This window comes from Anomaloglossus baeobatrachus, chromosome 5 (assembly GCF_048569485.1).
Source record: "Anomaloglossus baeobatrachus isolate aAnoBae1 chromosome 5, aAnoBae1.hap1, whole genome shotgun sequence".
Lineage (NCBI taxonomy): Eukaryota > Metazoa > Chordata > Amphibia > Anura > Aromobatidae > Anomaloglossus > Anomaloglossus baeobatrachus.
Genome location: NC_134357.1, coordinates 327,991,309 through 328,008,847, shown reverse-complemented (window position 1 = coordinate 328,008,847; position 17,539 = coordinate 327,991,309). Strand labels below are relative to the sequence as shown.

The 17,539-nt window shown below is 40.1% G+C and overlaps 1 protein-coding gene across 1 annotated transcript in view; it reads left to right on the top strand.

Annotated features, from left to right (window-relative positions):
* The first annotated feature begins 224 nt into the window (after nt 1-224).
* The window catches only part of LOC142310068 (uncharacterized), a 41,461-nt gene continuing 24,146 nt past the window's right edge, over nt 225-17,539 (top strand). Inside the window, exons 1-6 of the mRNA XM_075347537.1 lie at nt 225-263; nt 1,584-1,701; nt 4,332-4,446; nt 9,074-9,169; nt 11,885-12,004; nt 15,212-15,278. Coding sequence (XP_075203652.1) covers nt 1,611-1,701; nt 4,332-4,446; nt 9,074-9,169; nt 11,885-12,004; nt 15,212-15,278 — 489 coding nt within the window. The 5' untranslated portion in view covers nt 225-263; nt 1,584-1,610. The remainder of the gene's footprint in view (nt 264-1,583; nt 1,702-4,331; nt 4,447-9,073; nt 9,170-11,884; nt 12,005-15,211; nt 15,279-17,539) is intronic.

Here is a 17,539-nt window from a genome sequence, read left to right as displayed (position 1 = left end):
GGGGGAAGCAAACCAGCATTAAACTTACAGCTCTATTTTATCCATTCAGGTACCACATATTGGTTACAGACATATATATATATATATATATATACATACATATACAGTTATTTCCTATTTATGCTATAGTTTTATAGATGATAAGGAACTGAATTGTTATTGTGTAATATATTTTGCCTTTATTTTTACTATATTATTTATTGTGATATATTCTTTTAAGTGTTTTCCAGCGAAGAAGATACTGCACGTTCATCCTGAAAAAGGTGACATTAAATTATTTAAGTATTATTTAGAAATTTCAGCCAAAAGGACAATAGGTGGCTTCTATTAAATGAGATATATTATAAGAAAATTCCATTTTAATTAAACAATTTTTATTTTCAGAAATATATTTGTATTACATGTAATTTTTCCTTGGGTTACTAAAGCATTACAATGGTGAAATGCTTCCTATTTGCTGTTGCTTTACTGTGTAGACTGAGACAGATAAGCCTCTAATCATTATCATGATAGAAAGGGCAAGTACATAAAATCTGAGTTGTGTTAGGTTTAGTAATCCCATTTTCAGATATTGTATAGTACAATTCTTAGTAAAGTGGGCTCTTCTGTTTTCATCTGTGGAGCAGAGTGAGAAATGGTCACTTAGAGCATCTCTTCAGCTCGAAGAACTATCCGGTATTACACAAACAACCCATCGATATGAATGGGGCCTCTGAATACTTAGGCCCCAATTCATGAGAATGATTTAGCCAGAAAACAGTTTAAATGTTGTAAAATGTTTGCACAATACAGAGTTGTACAAAACGTTTAGGACTTTCAGTGTTTTCATGCAAGTTTTGGGCTGCACTGCCCATAGGGGTGAAGCAAGGGTTGGGCAAGGCAAATCCATTAAAAGTGGTGACCTTCCTCACATCCAGCATAGGATTGTGGGTAACAATTCTGTTGAGGCATTTGCCATTAATAGTAATTTAATAAGTGACGTGCACCTTTTACTGAATTTGTCTTATTCCTGCATGTCAATCCTTAAAACCAGCCCCATCATCAAAGACACAATAGCTCTTCTCCAGAAATAAGGAACATTTTGAAACTAAACTAAAAACTTGGCCCAATTTTACGCAAATTTACAAATGATGATGTAGAAAATTTGGTCTGTATGGTGAAGTAAACATTTTTATGAAGATTTGATATTCTGACTTTTAGATACTCCCAAACATACCAAATGTATTCAGAGGCATGCAACCCTTAATATACACATATAAGTAAATGTGGTAGAAATGACTCCAGCCATATTCTTACATAGACTATTTCTATCCGCCCTGTACACGGCATAGCACATATACCGGTTTGCCGGCAGCGAGTTTCCCTTTATTACGTACCTTTGATCATTTTATACAATGCCATAATACAACCTTAATATTTCACTGCCCTTTGTACTGTAATGTAGCATATGCTGTCATTATTTTTCTTCTTCCATATTGATTACTGGGTTGATTAGCGGATCCTACCTCACTATGGTATCAGGAATGTTAGATTTCAATCTCTGATTTATTTTATGCACTTTCATTTTTTATCTTTTTTTTAAGTTCTGTTCTGTCTCTCGTCAACACAAAATGAACTTGGTGTGGACCGTTCTCTTGTTGGCAGCCGCCACAGGGTCCGTCTATTCGCAGGCATGTGTGTCATATTCTGGGATAGCACAACGTAAGCAGAATTTGCATTATCTTTTCCATGCATACTCGTATGTGCTGTAATTAATTAGTTCATTTTAACTATAGTATTTATATAGATAATTATAACTAAATGCATAATGCAAATACATTTCATACTTTTCTGCATTTATCAAAAAAACACTATAATTTAGGGCAAAATTTGTACACCTTGTGCCTGATCCATCTGCTGCAGATCTTACAGAATGTGGTGCAGGCTGTGCATCTATGATGTATACATGTCTGACCGTACAGGTATATGGTCTGATCATACCACAGCTCCTGAGCAGGGGAAGACACAAAAGAGTATTACATTACAGCACAGGATCACAGCTGATTCTTTGTGTGAGGTAAAACATTTCCCTGCTTGTTTTTTAAAAAAAATTGCTATACCTCAAAGAATGAATAATTTGTGATCCTGTTTTGCAATGTCTGTATATGCTTTTGCCTCCTCCTCTGCCCAGGAGATGTGGTATGATCAGACCATGTGCCTGTACGGTCAGACACGGCCATTACACAGTACACAGCAGAGCACATATATAAGATTATCTCAGCACATAAAAACATTTTTTTTAACACATCCAAATGTGGAACTTATTATTATTCCAAGATCTATTGATTAAAATTAACTTTTAATACTGATTTTCTGAGACACAATGATGTCAGATGATCTCATCCATTAATTATATAAGCTCAGACTTCCTATATTTTAAAAAAAAAACAAAAAAAAACGCACTACCAGACCTACACTATTCATCACTAGTCGTCAGCTATGATCATTATTGGAAATCTCTGACCCAACATTATAAAATTTACAGTCAATGCTACATCAGTGACCTCAAAGTATAGAAATCTCAGCACAGGGTCACAGGGGGTTAAAGAGAAGCTGTCAGCATGATTTTGTAATGTAAAAGTAGAGACACTTTTTTGTTTTTCTATAATAACAATTTGAAGTTTTCTGCTATTTTCTGATTTTGAGAGCATAAGGACCAGACGGCGCACTGGGTCTTCTCCTCCCTGTCTATGATTCCCCTGAACCTACGCTGGCCTCCGGTCTGTAAATGACCTGCCTACTCTGTATGAAGTCTCAGTAGTCACAGGTCATTCACAGAACAAAGGCAGGCGGAGGGGCTGGGGAATCACAGATAGGGAGGAGAAGATCCAGTGCACAGTTCGGCCCCTGTACACCGAAATCTAATTAGCAGAAAACTTCAAATGGTGATTAATGAAGAACTACAAAGTGGATTTCTGCACCAAAGGTATCAATTAAATCAGAATTTCAGCTGTCTTTAGTTTGCATTACCAAATCTTGCTTGGTCCAGCTCTGAAATCTTTTTAGCAATAACTGATCTCTGAGTATTGATTAGGCTGAACATTTGACTAAAGAGATCATTTTGCTCATTGATACAAATTTCTGAATGGTGCCAAAGAAGTTTGAGTGCTTTAGATTTCACTCAGCTAAAGTGAAAGCTTACAGCTCAGCTCATGTAATCTACTGACACATTCTTAGAGTGTAAGCATTGTTTTAATTTTTATTTTATAATAAATGAATAGTACACATGAATATAAGTAACTTTGTAATATATCTCTTTGGACAAATTTGCTTCTTTCTCTGCCAGAATGGATCAGACATTATCAATATTCTTAATTCTGAGATGAAATCTGTATCAGTGAAGGTTTTGCCATTACTAAGATAGGAGATAGCTGATGTTACGGATCACATTCTATGTAGATAGAAGAGGGAGGAAGGGGTGGAGCTCTGACTCTAGCTCCTCCCCTGTCTCTAGCTCCTCCTTCTGCTTCTAGCTCCTCCCTCCTCCCGTCATCATGGGATCTCATCAGTAACAACTGCCATGTGAGGGGACACATTGACAGGGAGAAGGTAATAGGATCAATAAACTGCAAGTGCACTGACACGCCAATGTACTTGTGAAGATAAATTGCATGTGAATAAAAGATTGAATCCACAGCAGAAGAATCACCAGATAAGGATGAAACAAATATTCTTGGAACAGTTTTATACTGCTCTAGTCTATCTCTGCTCACCCATGCAAATGTTATAGATGGATCAGGATTATGACAATATAAGTTATACACAATCAGTAGAAACTTTGTAATGAGTGTAGGTAAGGATAGAATCGATGCACCAACAGAAGTCTTCCTGCTATTTGGGTGGTCGCTGACATTTCCTTGGAATTTATATGGCTTTGGTTGCTATCTTTTACTACTATTTAAACAGTAAGGATATGTTCACATTTTTGCTGTTTTTTATCTGCAGCCAAAACCTTTACTCTTGGTAGTAAAAATGCTGTGTATATAACACAGCGAAAAACTGTTTTGTTTTCTTTTTTCAGGTGAATTACCTGTATGATTGGTCTACAGTACATAGTAATAAAGTGTGTTTTATAGCAAAAAAAGCTGCAAAAAGGTCTGTAAAAACACATCACAAATGTTATGCTGCATTTTCCCCCTTCTCATTGATTTCTGAGGGTGAAAAATGAGGCAAAAACGCTAAAAGATTTGACCTGCTGCAGATTTACAAAAACACTGCCGATCTATTTGTATTTAGGGTCATTTATATTTAAAGTAATAATCAGCATTCTTCTCTATTTGTATCATTTGCAGAATTTAAACAAGCAATTCAGAGTGAATTTCAAAAGCAGTGTACAGGATTACTGCTTCCCGTGGTGGATTTTGGCGTATTGTCAACTCTACTCAATCCTATAACTAAAATAACTGGGTAAGTTATTTATGACTAAGTGAATATAAACAATGATTTCAAGATAGTGATTTAGTCTTTACATAAATAAAGTTTATGAAAGAATTAAAAAAATGAACTTGTAATGTAGACATTGGAAAAGTTGGCCCCCATACATATTTGGCTAACATTAGCTTTACCTGGAATTGACTGACAGGCTATTGTGTATAGGTGAGGGAACATGTCACCAGATATTTGAGGTATAAACCAAAACTAGCACCTTAAGCAGCGCCTGTGCTGCATTCTATAAAGGTGCATGTTATCATGACTCCCCCTATACACCCCACAAGTACCTTTCTATATTCTCCCGCACTCTATGTAAATACATCGGAGCGCATGCATGAATGAACTGGCGAGGTCTCTGCGCAGGTGCAAGATTTTGCCCGGGGATGTGGATGACGTCATGTTTTTGTTTCATATATTTTCCTTATATTGAAAGGTAACCTGTCATCAGGGCATTAAACCCGCCTTAACTAAAGACATGAGTGTAAAGGTCCTTTAATCCTTATTGTTTGTATTATTTTATTTAGAAATTGAAGACAAATCCAGCCTTGAAGTTTTAATCACAAGTGCAGAGGGAGAGGACATGCTCTAAATGCTCTTTATGCCTCTCTCTTTTTCTGTGCATGCTAACATCCTCCAGTCTCTGGAAGACAGGTTACTCTTGCCTCAGTAACTGTTCTCTTGGTGTGCTCATTCCCTGGAGTTGTTGTGCCACCCCCACGCCAGCCGTCGGGCTGCTCGGATCCGGATCTACGGTGTGGCCCGAGGGGTTCTACTGGACCCGTGGGTCCCGCTGACACTTCAACTGAAAAGGGAACGTATTTGTATGGGATGTATGGTAAACAGTCTGTGACGCCACCCACGGTGTGTAGTGATATGTTACACCACCGCTATGGTTGTGGGACTCCCGGGGCGATGGTATGGCAGCTGGATGTTAACCCCTCCGTGGGTAGAGATTGATGTCCCGGGGCCCAGTGTGTCTATGCTGAGGAGGGTGATTGCAGGGGCCGGCGCACCCGGCCAGGCTGGGGATGTTACCCACGGTCGACTAAAGCACACAAGTCCCGTGGTAAACCAAGGTGATGGTGGCCGTCTGCCGCAGACGGGTGTATCCTGATCCCACACCCGGGTTGATAGTCGCAATCTCTCTCCTCTGCACTCTGTGTTCTGTAGATGGAACTTCCTGGTTTAAAACACGGGAGTCCACTCCCGGTCCTTCTGTTGGGAGCCATGCCCATCTGACGCTGACCCATGGGATTTACAGGCCCTGGTGGTGGCTCTATCCCTCTGTGGGTGGTTGTCTACTTTTCGGGACTTAGGTTGGGACAGGACCTAAAATCCTGCTCTCAATTGGTTAATTAGCTAGGCCATCGGTGACAGTCCTGGCTTCAGGGTCCAAGTAACCCCTTCTGTGCACATGGTTTCCAGTCGGGTCTCCAGTGTTGGTACCGGAAGGGCTCCTACCCTGTCCCAGTCCACCTTGGATCTGCCGAGCTGTCTTCCCATCTCCTGCTGGACTGTGGCTACCATCTGCCACCTAGCCGGGATGTCAGGGCCACTACCCTGACGCCTGTCAGTTTGCCTGACCTCTCAGTTCAGTCTCTGAGCTTAAACTGTCATTTTTCCCGCCCCGGGCTCTCCAGACCCCTAGATGGGCATTTCCTACTGCCAGTTCCCGCCCACTAGTGTGTCCGTCCTGCCCTAAGGGAGGTGGCTCGGGTTTCAGGTCGGCTGCTGTGACCCGTTGCGGGACTGGTGTTATGCGGGGGCCTATATGTGCCTATATCTGGTTCCCCAGGGCGCTACATTGTCTCCTCAGAAGTGTAGTGCATGGGAGTAAGCTTCTGATGACGTTACGCAAACCAAACTGTACATCTGTGCACGCACTGCTCCCTCAGACATGACGATATGGTCAATGGCAGCGCCTGAGCATAATCTCGGGCACGGGTCATTATGAGAAGAGTGACATTTCCTTCAGAGATCAGAGGCCGGCAGAGAGTGACAAAAAGGGAGACAGGCAGGAGAACTGGAAGTGTAGGGTCTGCCAACTACCCTTGCAAAACAGAAAAATTCAAGGCTTTTATACAATTTTATAATGAAATAGTGGAAGATATGGATATGGACGTAATCGCCATAATAAACTCATATACATTATGGTTGTCTAAAGGCACAGGTACATCCATTGCCACATGTCCTAGAGTATATTCATATATTAGCAACTTGCCATAAGTAAGGTACCTATAAGAAAGGGGTTTTCTGGATGCAGGATGTTACTAAGTATAATGGTCAGTTTTTCCATACCAAGTACTATGAAAACCTGATCAATTGTCCAATAGTTTTAACACACCCTACATTATTTATAGTAAGAAAGATGCTATGCCATCAAACATAGGATTATTAAGGCTGAGTGCACATACAATTCAGTAAGGAGAGTCTCTCCAGCGTGCCTCACGCTCAGACGCGTGTGTCGATGCATCACTTCCTCAGGAAGCGGTGGAGGAGATAGAATAGTGGCCAATTTACATATGCCCACCACAGATCAGCAGGTGCCGGGTGACGTATATATAGGCACCTTACTTATTATGGCAAGTTGCTAATATAGGAATAGACTGTAGGACATGTGGCAATGGATGTACCTGTCACTTTAGACAACAATAATGTATATTGTTTACTATTCTATACTAATGAGGCCATTTGGGTGATTGCAATATACTTTGCTTGTTAAACATACCCTTGTCAAGAATACACATGTTCTGTTTGCATGATATAATATATTGTATCAATTATTTCAGCTATATAGCAAATACCTCATAGTTGAATAGTAAATATAAAAATAGTAAAAAAGAAGCTTTTAATAATTATGAAAAGGTTGTTAAGGTTTCCTTTGATCATATCAGGAGAATTTTTGGTTGGTATTAAAAAGGTTGACCAGCCTTAAATTACAAGTCTGCAGTGTCTATGTTTCTGCAGACTTGTGTTTACATATTTTTTATTTTAAAATTTGGTTCAAACAAAACAAATTGTTCACACAGTAAAATTTAACAACAATTAGTCACATTATAATCTAAAGTTAAATTAACATTACATTTTTGAAATAGAAAAGGTGGGGCAGGGGAAAGGGGGAAAACAAAAAAAAACAACCAAAAAAAAAAAATAGGGGGGAGGGGGGAGAGGGGAGAGGGAAAGTCTATAGCAGTAAAGAAAAAGGTAAACTAGAGTTGCAGTACAGTTTTGGCTGAAAATTTAAACTGAATCTCTTAACACATAAATTGCTAAACATAACTATTAGAATAAAAAAAGACGGAGAATAGGAATAAATCATTTTTACAGCTAGTAGCTCCACTAACTCAAGGATTTAATATAATAAGATTGGGATTGAACTTCTTTGACCAAAGGTTCCATCTCACCGAGTACTTATCATATAATCTATCTTTCAAAGCAAACTTAAATTCATAAAGATTGTGAGAGGAAATTCTTTCTATTACTTCATGTATAGATGGAACATTAGTATTTCTCCAGTTGGCAGTGAGGAGATTTTTAATCACTTGTATGATATGACAGGTAATATGTCTATAATTTAAGTTAAGTTCATCTATCCCAATTGATAGCAGAACTAATTCCTCTGAGAGACTAATTTCAGTTGAGAATACATTATGGAGGAGAATTTCTGTATCTCTCCACAATTCCTTCAGTTTTGGACAACTCCAAAAAATATGACTGGTAGTACCTCTCTCTCCACATTCTCTCCAACATAAATCAGAATTTTGAGAAGATAATCTATGTAGTTTTTGTGGGGTATAGTACCACTCAACCAGAATCTTATAATAAGATTCTTGTATGGATATACAGGTAGAATTCGAGTATGTATAGGTTAACGGAGATTTCCATTTGTTAGATTGAAATGTCGTATTCAATTGTTTTTCCCAAAATTCCATATATTTCAATTTCTTAAACGTATAGTCATCATTAAAAATTGAATATATGTTACTGGTATTCCATAAGCCTATCTTTAATGGGTTGTTTAGTAAGTCTATGATGAAGGTGGGTAATTTTTTTGATAGAAGATGTGTTTCTTGGAGAAACTCCCATATACGAGTCCATTTATATTTCTCTGATATTTGTAGATTGTATTTTTTAAGTAATATGTCAAAAGGAATAATATCTTTATTACTTACAATATCGTCAAGGAAAAGTATACCACATCTTTTGCATCCGCGCAGCGCGGGGAATCTCTAGTGCCAAGAATGGCAGTCCTGTGACCGCAAGTATACAATATATATATACTCCCGACCACATTCTGACTAGATGGGAGCGGTTTTGCTCAATGCAAGTGTATTGAGTGAGGCCGGAAACAGTCTAGTCTGAATGTGGCCGCGAGTATGCATATTGTATACTTGTGGTCACATAACTGCTGTTCTTGGCACCAGGGAATCCCCAGAGCGAACAGTGCCCATGATATGAGGGTTCAAAAGTCTGCAGACTTGTAGCCTAAGATTGGACAACCTCTTTAAACATATGATATTGTAGCCTATTTTTTAATTGTTAATGTGATAATAAACTACTGATACTAAAAACTTTGATTTCACTTTTTTTTCATTTTCTACAGTCTTGTGATTAACACTGCAAACGTAGCGCAACTCTATTTTAGTAACGATGGTACAAAATTAAACACTGTAGTCAATCTTGGTTGTAAAAGCTCAGAGTAAGTATACTTTCAAAACTTTTTTATTATTATAGTTTTGCCTTTATTGGAAATGTTCTGTAGGAGATATGCAAATATGTAAATCATTGGGATTGTACTCAGACCAATGTTGTTCTATGGAGCCATGCACATGTCTAATTTTTTCCACGGACAGTCTGTCCTAGAAAAATGCAGCATGCCCTAGGTTGATCTTATATTTACATCACACTTGGCTGTGCAAGTCAGTGAGTGCGTTGAAAATATCTGACTGCACTTGGATGACATCTGAGTGCAGTCTAATTTCCGTGCATCTTATCTCCATCTTCTACTTATCCAAGAGAGTCGAATCACACTGTAATCAAACTCTGAACACAGTATCCAATGTTCACAAAACTTTAGCATCACTGACATACTGCTGTCCCAAACATTGAAGCTGTCTGTCACACAACGGTTTTTTGGAGGGACACCAGACCAATAATCATGGATTAAATATCCACAATATAAAGCTCTATTATATAATTTGTAATAACCTGATACTTTAACATATATTGCCACAAATGCCCATACAGTTCTTACCAAAATTTTGGTAAAGTACCAGGCCTCGGTATTTACCGCAACACGTTTCATGTCTAGCTTCCTCAGGGGGTAAGTTCAGACTTGTCATGCCCTCTCTTAATTTGTGTTCTTGCAATTGCAAAATATGTGCTAACATGCAATACCTTGGCTGATTGCCTCACCTCCAGCATTCTGGTGCATTAGCAAATGTCAGGGCCAAAAAACAAACCTTATGCTCAGATCACTTGTGGATCCTTTCAATGGTGGGGTCCTGCCAGAGGACTAATGTGCAAGCTCACCCAACAACCATGATTACTCTGAAAGCAGGCTCCGTGGCAGTATTCTGCACTGGAATTTCAGTTGCAGCATGCATGGGTGAGTCGCTCTGCGGAATAACACAATTTCACAACCAATGTGTGGGCTTCCATGTGTGTGTGCCATGTTGAACTGCTTTCAATAATCCACAAACATGGCCCGCACTAATGATGCTATCATCAGCATTACTATCCCAGTTCTATGCCTTCTTGAAAAAATGCTTCATGCGATGATTCATGAGGTGATGGTACCAGAGGAAGAGGAGAAGGAATAGGGGCCATTCCCACGATTATCTGTCCAGTCATCCTCATATGGCTCAGAGGGTCAGTTCCTGTAACAACAGTAGCCAGGTACACAATGGTATAGCCAGGGGACCGTTTTGGAGGATAAAGAGGTGGGGCAGGAGGAGGAGGAACTGTGTTCACAGCAGGGTGGCACTTAAAGCAGCTCAGGGGCTCACTGTAGTGTGGCTAGGGAATACAGAGGACACAGGCAATACACCTCCCTCCAAGAAAGCTTGCCATTGCCTCTGGGCAGCCTGCCACACATGTGCAAATACATCCTGCAGTGCCTGCGCAATGACTACCGAGTTACTCAGATTGTTACCAGTGCTGATTATTGGGTTGGCACACTGTTGCATCCCAGCTATAAGGACAATGTGCCATCCTTACTCCCATCACTGGAGCATAAAGTCGCCAAAGCAGCTGAGGCACCGGCATCACCTTGAAAGGGAGGGTTATCATGGCCAAAATGTGGGAAAACCTTCTCAGCACGCCACAAGATCCAGCACCACTCTCCGTATTAGCAGGAGGCAGGGTTGCATAACACGATGGAAGAATATGTGTCCATGCATCTCCACATACTACGTGATTGGGTCTGCACCATTTATTTTCTGGGCAATTGGACACATGGCCTGAGCTTGCCCTTTCCGCCTCTTCCACCTACACCGCTAAGTCCATCTCCTCCTCAACCCCCTCCTCCACTTGGACCTCCGCTTCCTGGTTCAAGATTATTATTTTTTATTTTTTTACTTTGTTATTTTAAGTAATTTCCATATCCACATTTGTTTACAGAGCAATTATCCTGCTCTTACCCCCATTTTGCTTCCTTTTGCAGCCCCCTAGCCCTTACTATGACCATTATACAGCACAAAAGTTTGGGTCCCTGTTGTTGCCTATAGGATTCTTCTTCAAATTCGCATAGAGTTCTGGTACCTGAACTGAACTTTGGACTACAGTTCGGTCAAACCCAATGAACGAGAACATCCACGAGTCCGCTCATCCCTAATTATAATCAATAGATACCATACTGAACAACTAAGGTGCAAAAATAAAAAACTAGCTGCAGCGTGAAGGGGTTACACAATAACATGATAATGCAATGAATATGTACTATAATTTAAAGAATATTTTTACACTGAAACAGTAATGCATATTTTGCTAAAATATTCAACCTATGGTCAATAGTGATGAGCGAACAGTTTAGTATTCGGGTATTCTTATAGAGCAGTTGGATGCTCGGATGGGTGTGACTCAAGTATCTGAGTAAAATGCAAGTCAATCGGGGACTCAAGTATCAAAATCTTCCAGAAAAATGCACGAGTTCCCCATTGACTTCCATTACACTTGGGTACTTGAGTCGCGGCCATCCGAGCATCAACTGCTGAACTGTTTGCTCATCACTAATGGTCAAGTATAATATTCCGGAATATATGATTAATATAGTGATAGCTGTGAACAATTATTTATCAGTGTAACACAATGAGTTAATCAACTCTGTCTTCAATAGTTTGCAAGGATGCTTGTTCCGGTAAGTAAAATCATGGAAAAGTTCTAAATCCATTCTGTACATTTTTCTGCTTCAAAGGATTGCGATCATTAACATCCAAGTTACCATAAGCGTTCCCATTACTTTTGATGTGTTGAATGGCTGTCCTCATTACATCTTTAACGTGAACTTGGTAGTGATCAATTTATCAGTAACTGGGTAAGTACACTAAGAAAAGAAGGTATAGTAGTTTCATGATGCTTCCAGTTATGCGACCTAGTTTGTCTTATACAATTGATATTTTTGTATTATTATTATTATTATTATTATTATTAATTATAATTGGTATTGATATATTGATCTAAAGTCCGTCTGAAGTCGGCGAACCTGAACTTCCACGGGTTCACTTGTCTCTACTTTTAATGGATGCCTGAAAAGATGGTAATAAATAGTGAGTTTTTCAGACTACTCAGGTCTCTTCATCAGGCTTGGTATAACATAGTATCTAAACAGTCAAATATTTATTCACAACATGACATAGGAAACGTTCAGTAAATAAGACAAGTGAGAAATATCAATTTGAGAAGAGGAGAAACAGTTGTATCAACAAAGTTTGGCTTTTGTGGGCACTAAATTTGGATTTAAAGGGAATCTGTCAGCAAGGTTTTGCTACCTCCTCTGAGTGCAGCATGATATAGGCAAAGAGACTCTGCTTCCAAATATATATCACTTAGTTTACTGGATTCATCTGTTTTGATATAATCAGAGGTTTTGGATATAGCAAAGTAGCAGAGCTGAAAACTGTCCCACACACACAAGGCATAACAGCACGGAGTCTGATAAAAGAGGCATAGTTGATTTTTGTGCTATTAGGTTGCTTCCAAGTGAAAGGACACTCGTTCGAATTCCAGGAGAAGCCATGAAGAAGATTTTCCAAGAAAAGATTAACAGGATCATCCAGCTCATCGAAAGCAGTCTCTGGGTCATGATAATTGCCAAACTGCATCATGTGAGTGCCATGACAGTTGGAAGAATATGAAATGACATCCATCCATCCATTTAAAAGTCAAAAGGTTGATGTCCAGGTAAAATATCGCAGTCAATAAGTTGGCTCACCACAAGGTCTATCAGTTCTTGAGTGACAAAGACAATAGTGGAGGTGGCTCATATTCTTAGTAATAGTGAGATCACAGACATCCATGCAAGCACTGTGCTATGCACATTTCACAAGTCTAGAAAGGTGACCCGAAAAAAGGTGAAGAAGCCTTGACTTCAATATCGCCATAAGAAGTATCGGCTCGAGTTTGCCAAAAAGCATGAAAAGTGAACAGAAAAAGATTGGAAACAGGTCATTAGGAGCAATGAGAAAAGTCAATAGACTAGGTTCTGATGGGTGCAAATAGGTCTGGAAAAAACAAGGAAAAATGGTTTAACGGATCAAGAAAATGAAGGAACTGTTAGGGGTACTTTGCACGTTGCGACATCGTTACTGCGATATCGTCGGGGTCAAATCGAAACTGACGCACATCCGGCACCAGTAACGATGTCGCAAGGTGTAAAGCCTATCAGTGATGATGAACGAGCGTGAAACAGTCAAAAATCGGTGATCTGTGTCACGTCGTTCATTTCCATAATTTTGCTCCGATGGACATACGATGTTGTTCCTCCTTCCTGCGGTAGCACACATCGCTGTGTGTGAAGCCGAAGGAGCGAGGAACATCTCCTACCTGCGTCCAGCAGCTATGCGGAAGGAAGGAGGTGGGCAGGATGTTTACGTCCCGCTCATCTCCGGCCCTCCGCTACTATTGGCCGCCTGCCGTGTGACGTCGCTGTGACGCCGCACGACCCGACCCCTTAGGAAGGAGGCGGATCGCCGGACAGAGCGACGTCGCAGGGCAGGTAAGTGCGTGTGAAGCTGCCATAGCGATAATGTTCGCAACGGCAGCTATCATAAGATATCGCATGTGCGACGGGGGCGGGGACTATTGCGCTCAGCATCTCTAGCATCGGCTAGCGATGTTGCAGCGTGCAAAGTACTCCTTAAGTTCGGGTGGAGGAAGCTTGATGATACGGGGGTGCTTCACAGCCAAAGGCATTGGATACCTACTAGGATAGATGGTGGTTTCAATGCTGAGCTACATGCTAGTTACTTCTCACACTGGAGCACGATGCGTTAGACAGGACGACATATTGTTTCAGGAGGACAATGACGTGAAGCATATGTTGAAAAGCATTCATCAAGATTGGCAAATAAATGCTTCAATGACAATGAAGTAAAAGTGCTGGATTGGCCTCCAAAGTTCCCAGACCTCACTCTAATCAAACACTTGTGGATAGAGGTGAACAGAAAGCTGTATACATACCCAAGTGAGTCGACCAGCATGCACCAACATTGAGAACGTGTACAAGAGACCTGGGATCAGATTTCAGTCGAATCATGCTTGAATCTGATGTAGAACATACCAGAAGGAATTAGGCAGTGTTCAAACTAAAGGTGGATTTACAAAATACTAACAAAATAGTAAAAATTAAATTTTTAGGAAGAAAACAGTAACAATGCAGTGACATGACAATCTGAATAACTAATTATATGCTAGATAATGGAAAGTCCAATTTATGTATGAGATAGCCAAGATGATTTTCTATAAAATGAAGGTAGCCTCAAGCTCAGAGCTGTAGTGGATGGTGAGATATGGAGCCTGAAAGTCAAAAGTTCAAAACATTGTTACTCTTTTGCTGATCAGTGAATGCCATGATTCGATGCTTTCTAATTAATCTAATACCGTAGTCATCCACTATAAGTCACGCAAAGGGGTCAAAGTATGGTGCAAGAATAATAATATAATATAATATTTATTCATTTATATAGTGCTGTTAATTCCACAGCGCTTTACATACACTGGCAACACTGTCCCCATTGGGGCTCACAATCTAGGTTCCCTATGAGTATGTTTTTGTAATGTGGGAGGAAACCAGAGTACCCGGAGGAAACCAACGCAAACACGGGGAGAACATACAAACTCCTTGCAGATGGTGTCCTTGTGTGGGATTTGAACCCTGGACCCCAGCGCTGCAAGACTGCAGTGCTAACCACTGAGCCACCTTGCCGCCCAAGAAAGCCTGTGTTGTCCGTGTTTGTGAAAAAACTGTACGTGATGGAATTTTTTTGATATTTTAAGTTCAGCCATTGAAAGTATAAAAAAATTACCTTTTACTTTTCAGTTTTACCCTGCAGACTTGTGTTTACTTTCTATTTATTGACTAACATGCTACAAAAATAGAATTTTCCTTTAAGTATAAACAATTTCCTAGATCTATTGAACTAGCAAAATAAGCAAAAAGGCAAACTTCTTCCAGTTGTTTATTGCACTCCCTAAGTATATTTTATTGTCCTCACTAATGATGATAACGTTATTCTTTTTGCAGACTAAACCTTAATATCGCACTAGGTCAAGCTCTTGTGACAGCAGTTCTGCAAACTGTGACTGTAACTGTAAGTAAAGATCAGAAGCACAATCCTCAAACATTAGTTACATCTTTATTTTCTTCATTTATTTTGAGAGTGGGTAAAGGGAAAGTAAGGTAAAAATGGGTTAAAGGATAATCCTATCTCAGAAATGGTAGCTTGGGTAATTTCTAAATAAATTTCACCTACATATCAGGACACCTTTTATGTGCAACCCTCTCCAAGATAGAAAGGACTATATACAGCAAGTGTGGGATGTTCACTATGCTAATGTAAGCTGCTCGATGTGATAGCCATGGACAAGAGGCTCAGATTCCTCACTCCGGCACGCTACCAACAAGGGTTGAGTGTGTGGAAGCTTTACCTCATGGCACTGGTTCCTCTCACCCGAATTCCGGCTTCTTATCATCTGATGCACACTGTGTGGTACCGCGTTCAAAGTCATTAAGGAAGAGTCTGCCACTGTTAAAAACTGCATGCGCTTTACTATTAACAAGTTTACAACACCATGCCACATTGCTTGCCACACATTTCAAACAATGTTTCCTACAAAGCATTGACATTTGGGCACAGACCAGCGCTTCCATTGCAGTTGCAGACATGTTACTTATTCTTTCCACTTCGGCTACCACGGAGGGACTTATCTCTATCCAACTGGTAACTAACCACATGGGTCTATGTGTTTCGCTGTGCCTAGGGTACCCAGCATGACTATGCTACTTCTCTTAGATTTGATTCTCCAGTACCAGTGGCCCTAAACCGGGCGGCCTCTTTTTCTCTAAAAGAAAGTTCCTTGTTGCACTGGACCTTTTCACACAGCCTGCTTGGGGGGGAGGGGGAAGGTCCCCCCTTGTCTCTCAATTCACTTCCATAGAACAAAATCTGCACTCAGATTCCGTCACCTCTGCTTCCTCCTGCATGTGACTTCTGCCTTAGCTTCCACTACACAACTGCTCTCTTAAACCCAGGAAATATCCTTCACTATATTCTCTTTACTCCACCCCACTGTGGGCTGGCACTAGAGTTAACCCCGCCAACACTGTCTCTCTGCTTAAAACCACTCTCTCCTATATGAAACTGTAAATCAGAAATCGGTAACACCTTGTGTTGGTTGGCAGTACTGAGGCCGTATAACATGGGAATAGACAAGTTAACATAACTATACTTATAACCCCACATTAGTCATAAAGCAAAGGATATTTTCAGTATATAGTTCCATGATCTAGAGAACTTGATCAATGAACAAGCGAAGGCTGCCTGATACCCATTTCCAGCCTCCTGTCATGGTGCCTAACTGCCAGAATGAAATCGATGACAAGGCTAATGCTACAGTCTTCTATGGTAACAGGTTTCTGCCCAGTTTTGATGGCAGCTGGCACACCTCACTGAATAGAAAATCTCAGTGTGTGGTGTCTTATTATAGCAAGCTGCGGACGCTGGACTGGTTCACCAAAATGAAAGAAACCTACTTTAGAAGGAAAAAAATAAAAATTAATAGAATGTATATATATATATATATATATATATATATATATATGTATATAAAGAAAAAGCAGCAAAAAGACATCAATTGTAATTGATAAAGTAGCACAGTTTAAAGTTTAAAGCTTAAACTCCCTACTCTATTCATTACTTAATATGTGATCATTGAAACGAAAAATAAAAAATTAAACTCATTTGAATTAAAAATAATCCTAATTAGGAAAAATTAGGAAATTATATATTGGAAGAAAATTGTCAGGAGTTGTGTAGTACTGATTCTTCATAGTACTATTCATTAAGGACGTGGTGATACCATGTGGGCATTTCTTTTTATTATTAAACTATCAACTTTTCTTTCTGAAAAATTGTGTTTTATGTTAAAATTTTTATAAAACACAAACGTTTTTTTACAAAATTATGCTTTGACCTATAGCAGGCCTGGAGAACAGGCCTCTGGTTGTCATAGCAACCATTGGCAACCCGCGATCACGCTAAGCGAGATGATGGAGTTAGGCGGGCTTTAAACGTTGCGACATCGCTAGCAATTGCTAGCGATGTCCAGCGCAATAGCAATCTCCCCCATCGCACATGCAATATGTAGTGATTGCTGCCGTAGCGAACAATATCGCTACGGCAGCTTCACATGCACATACCTGGTCGGCGACGTCGCTGTGACTGCTAAACAATCCCTCCTTCAAGGGAGAGGTGCGTTCGGCGTCACAGCGACGTCACCGCGACGTCACTAATCGGCCGTCCAGTAGAAGCGGAGGGGCGGAGATGAGCGGGACATAACATCCCACCCACCT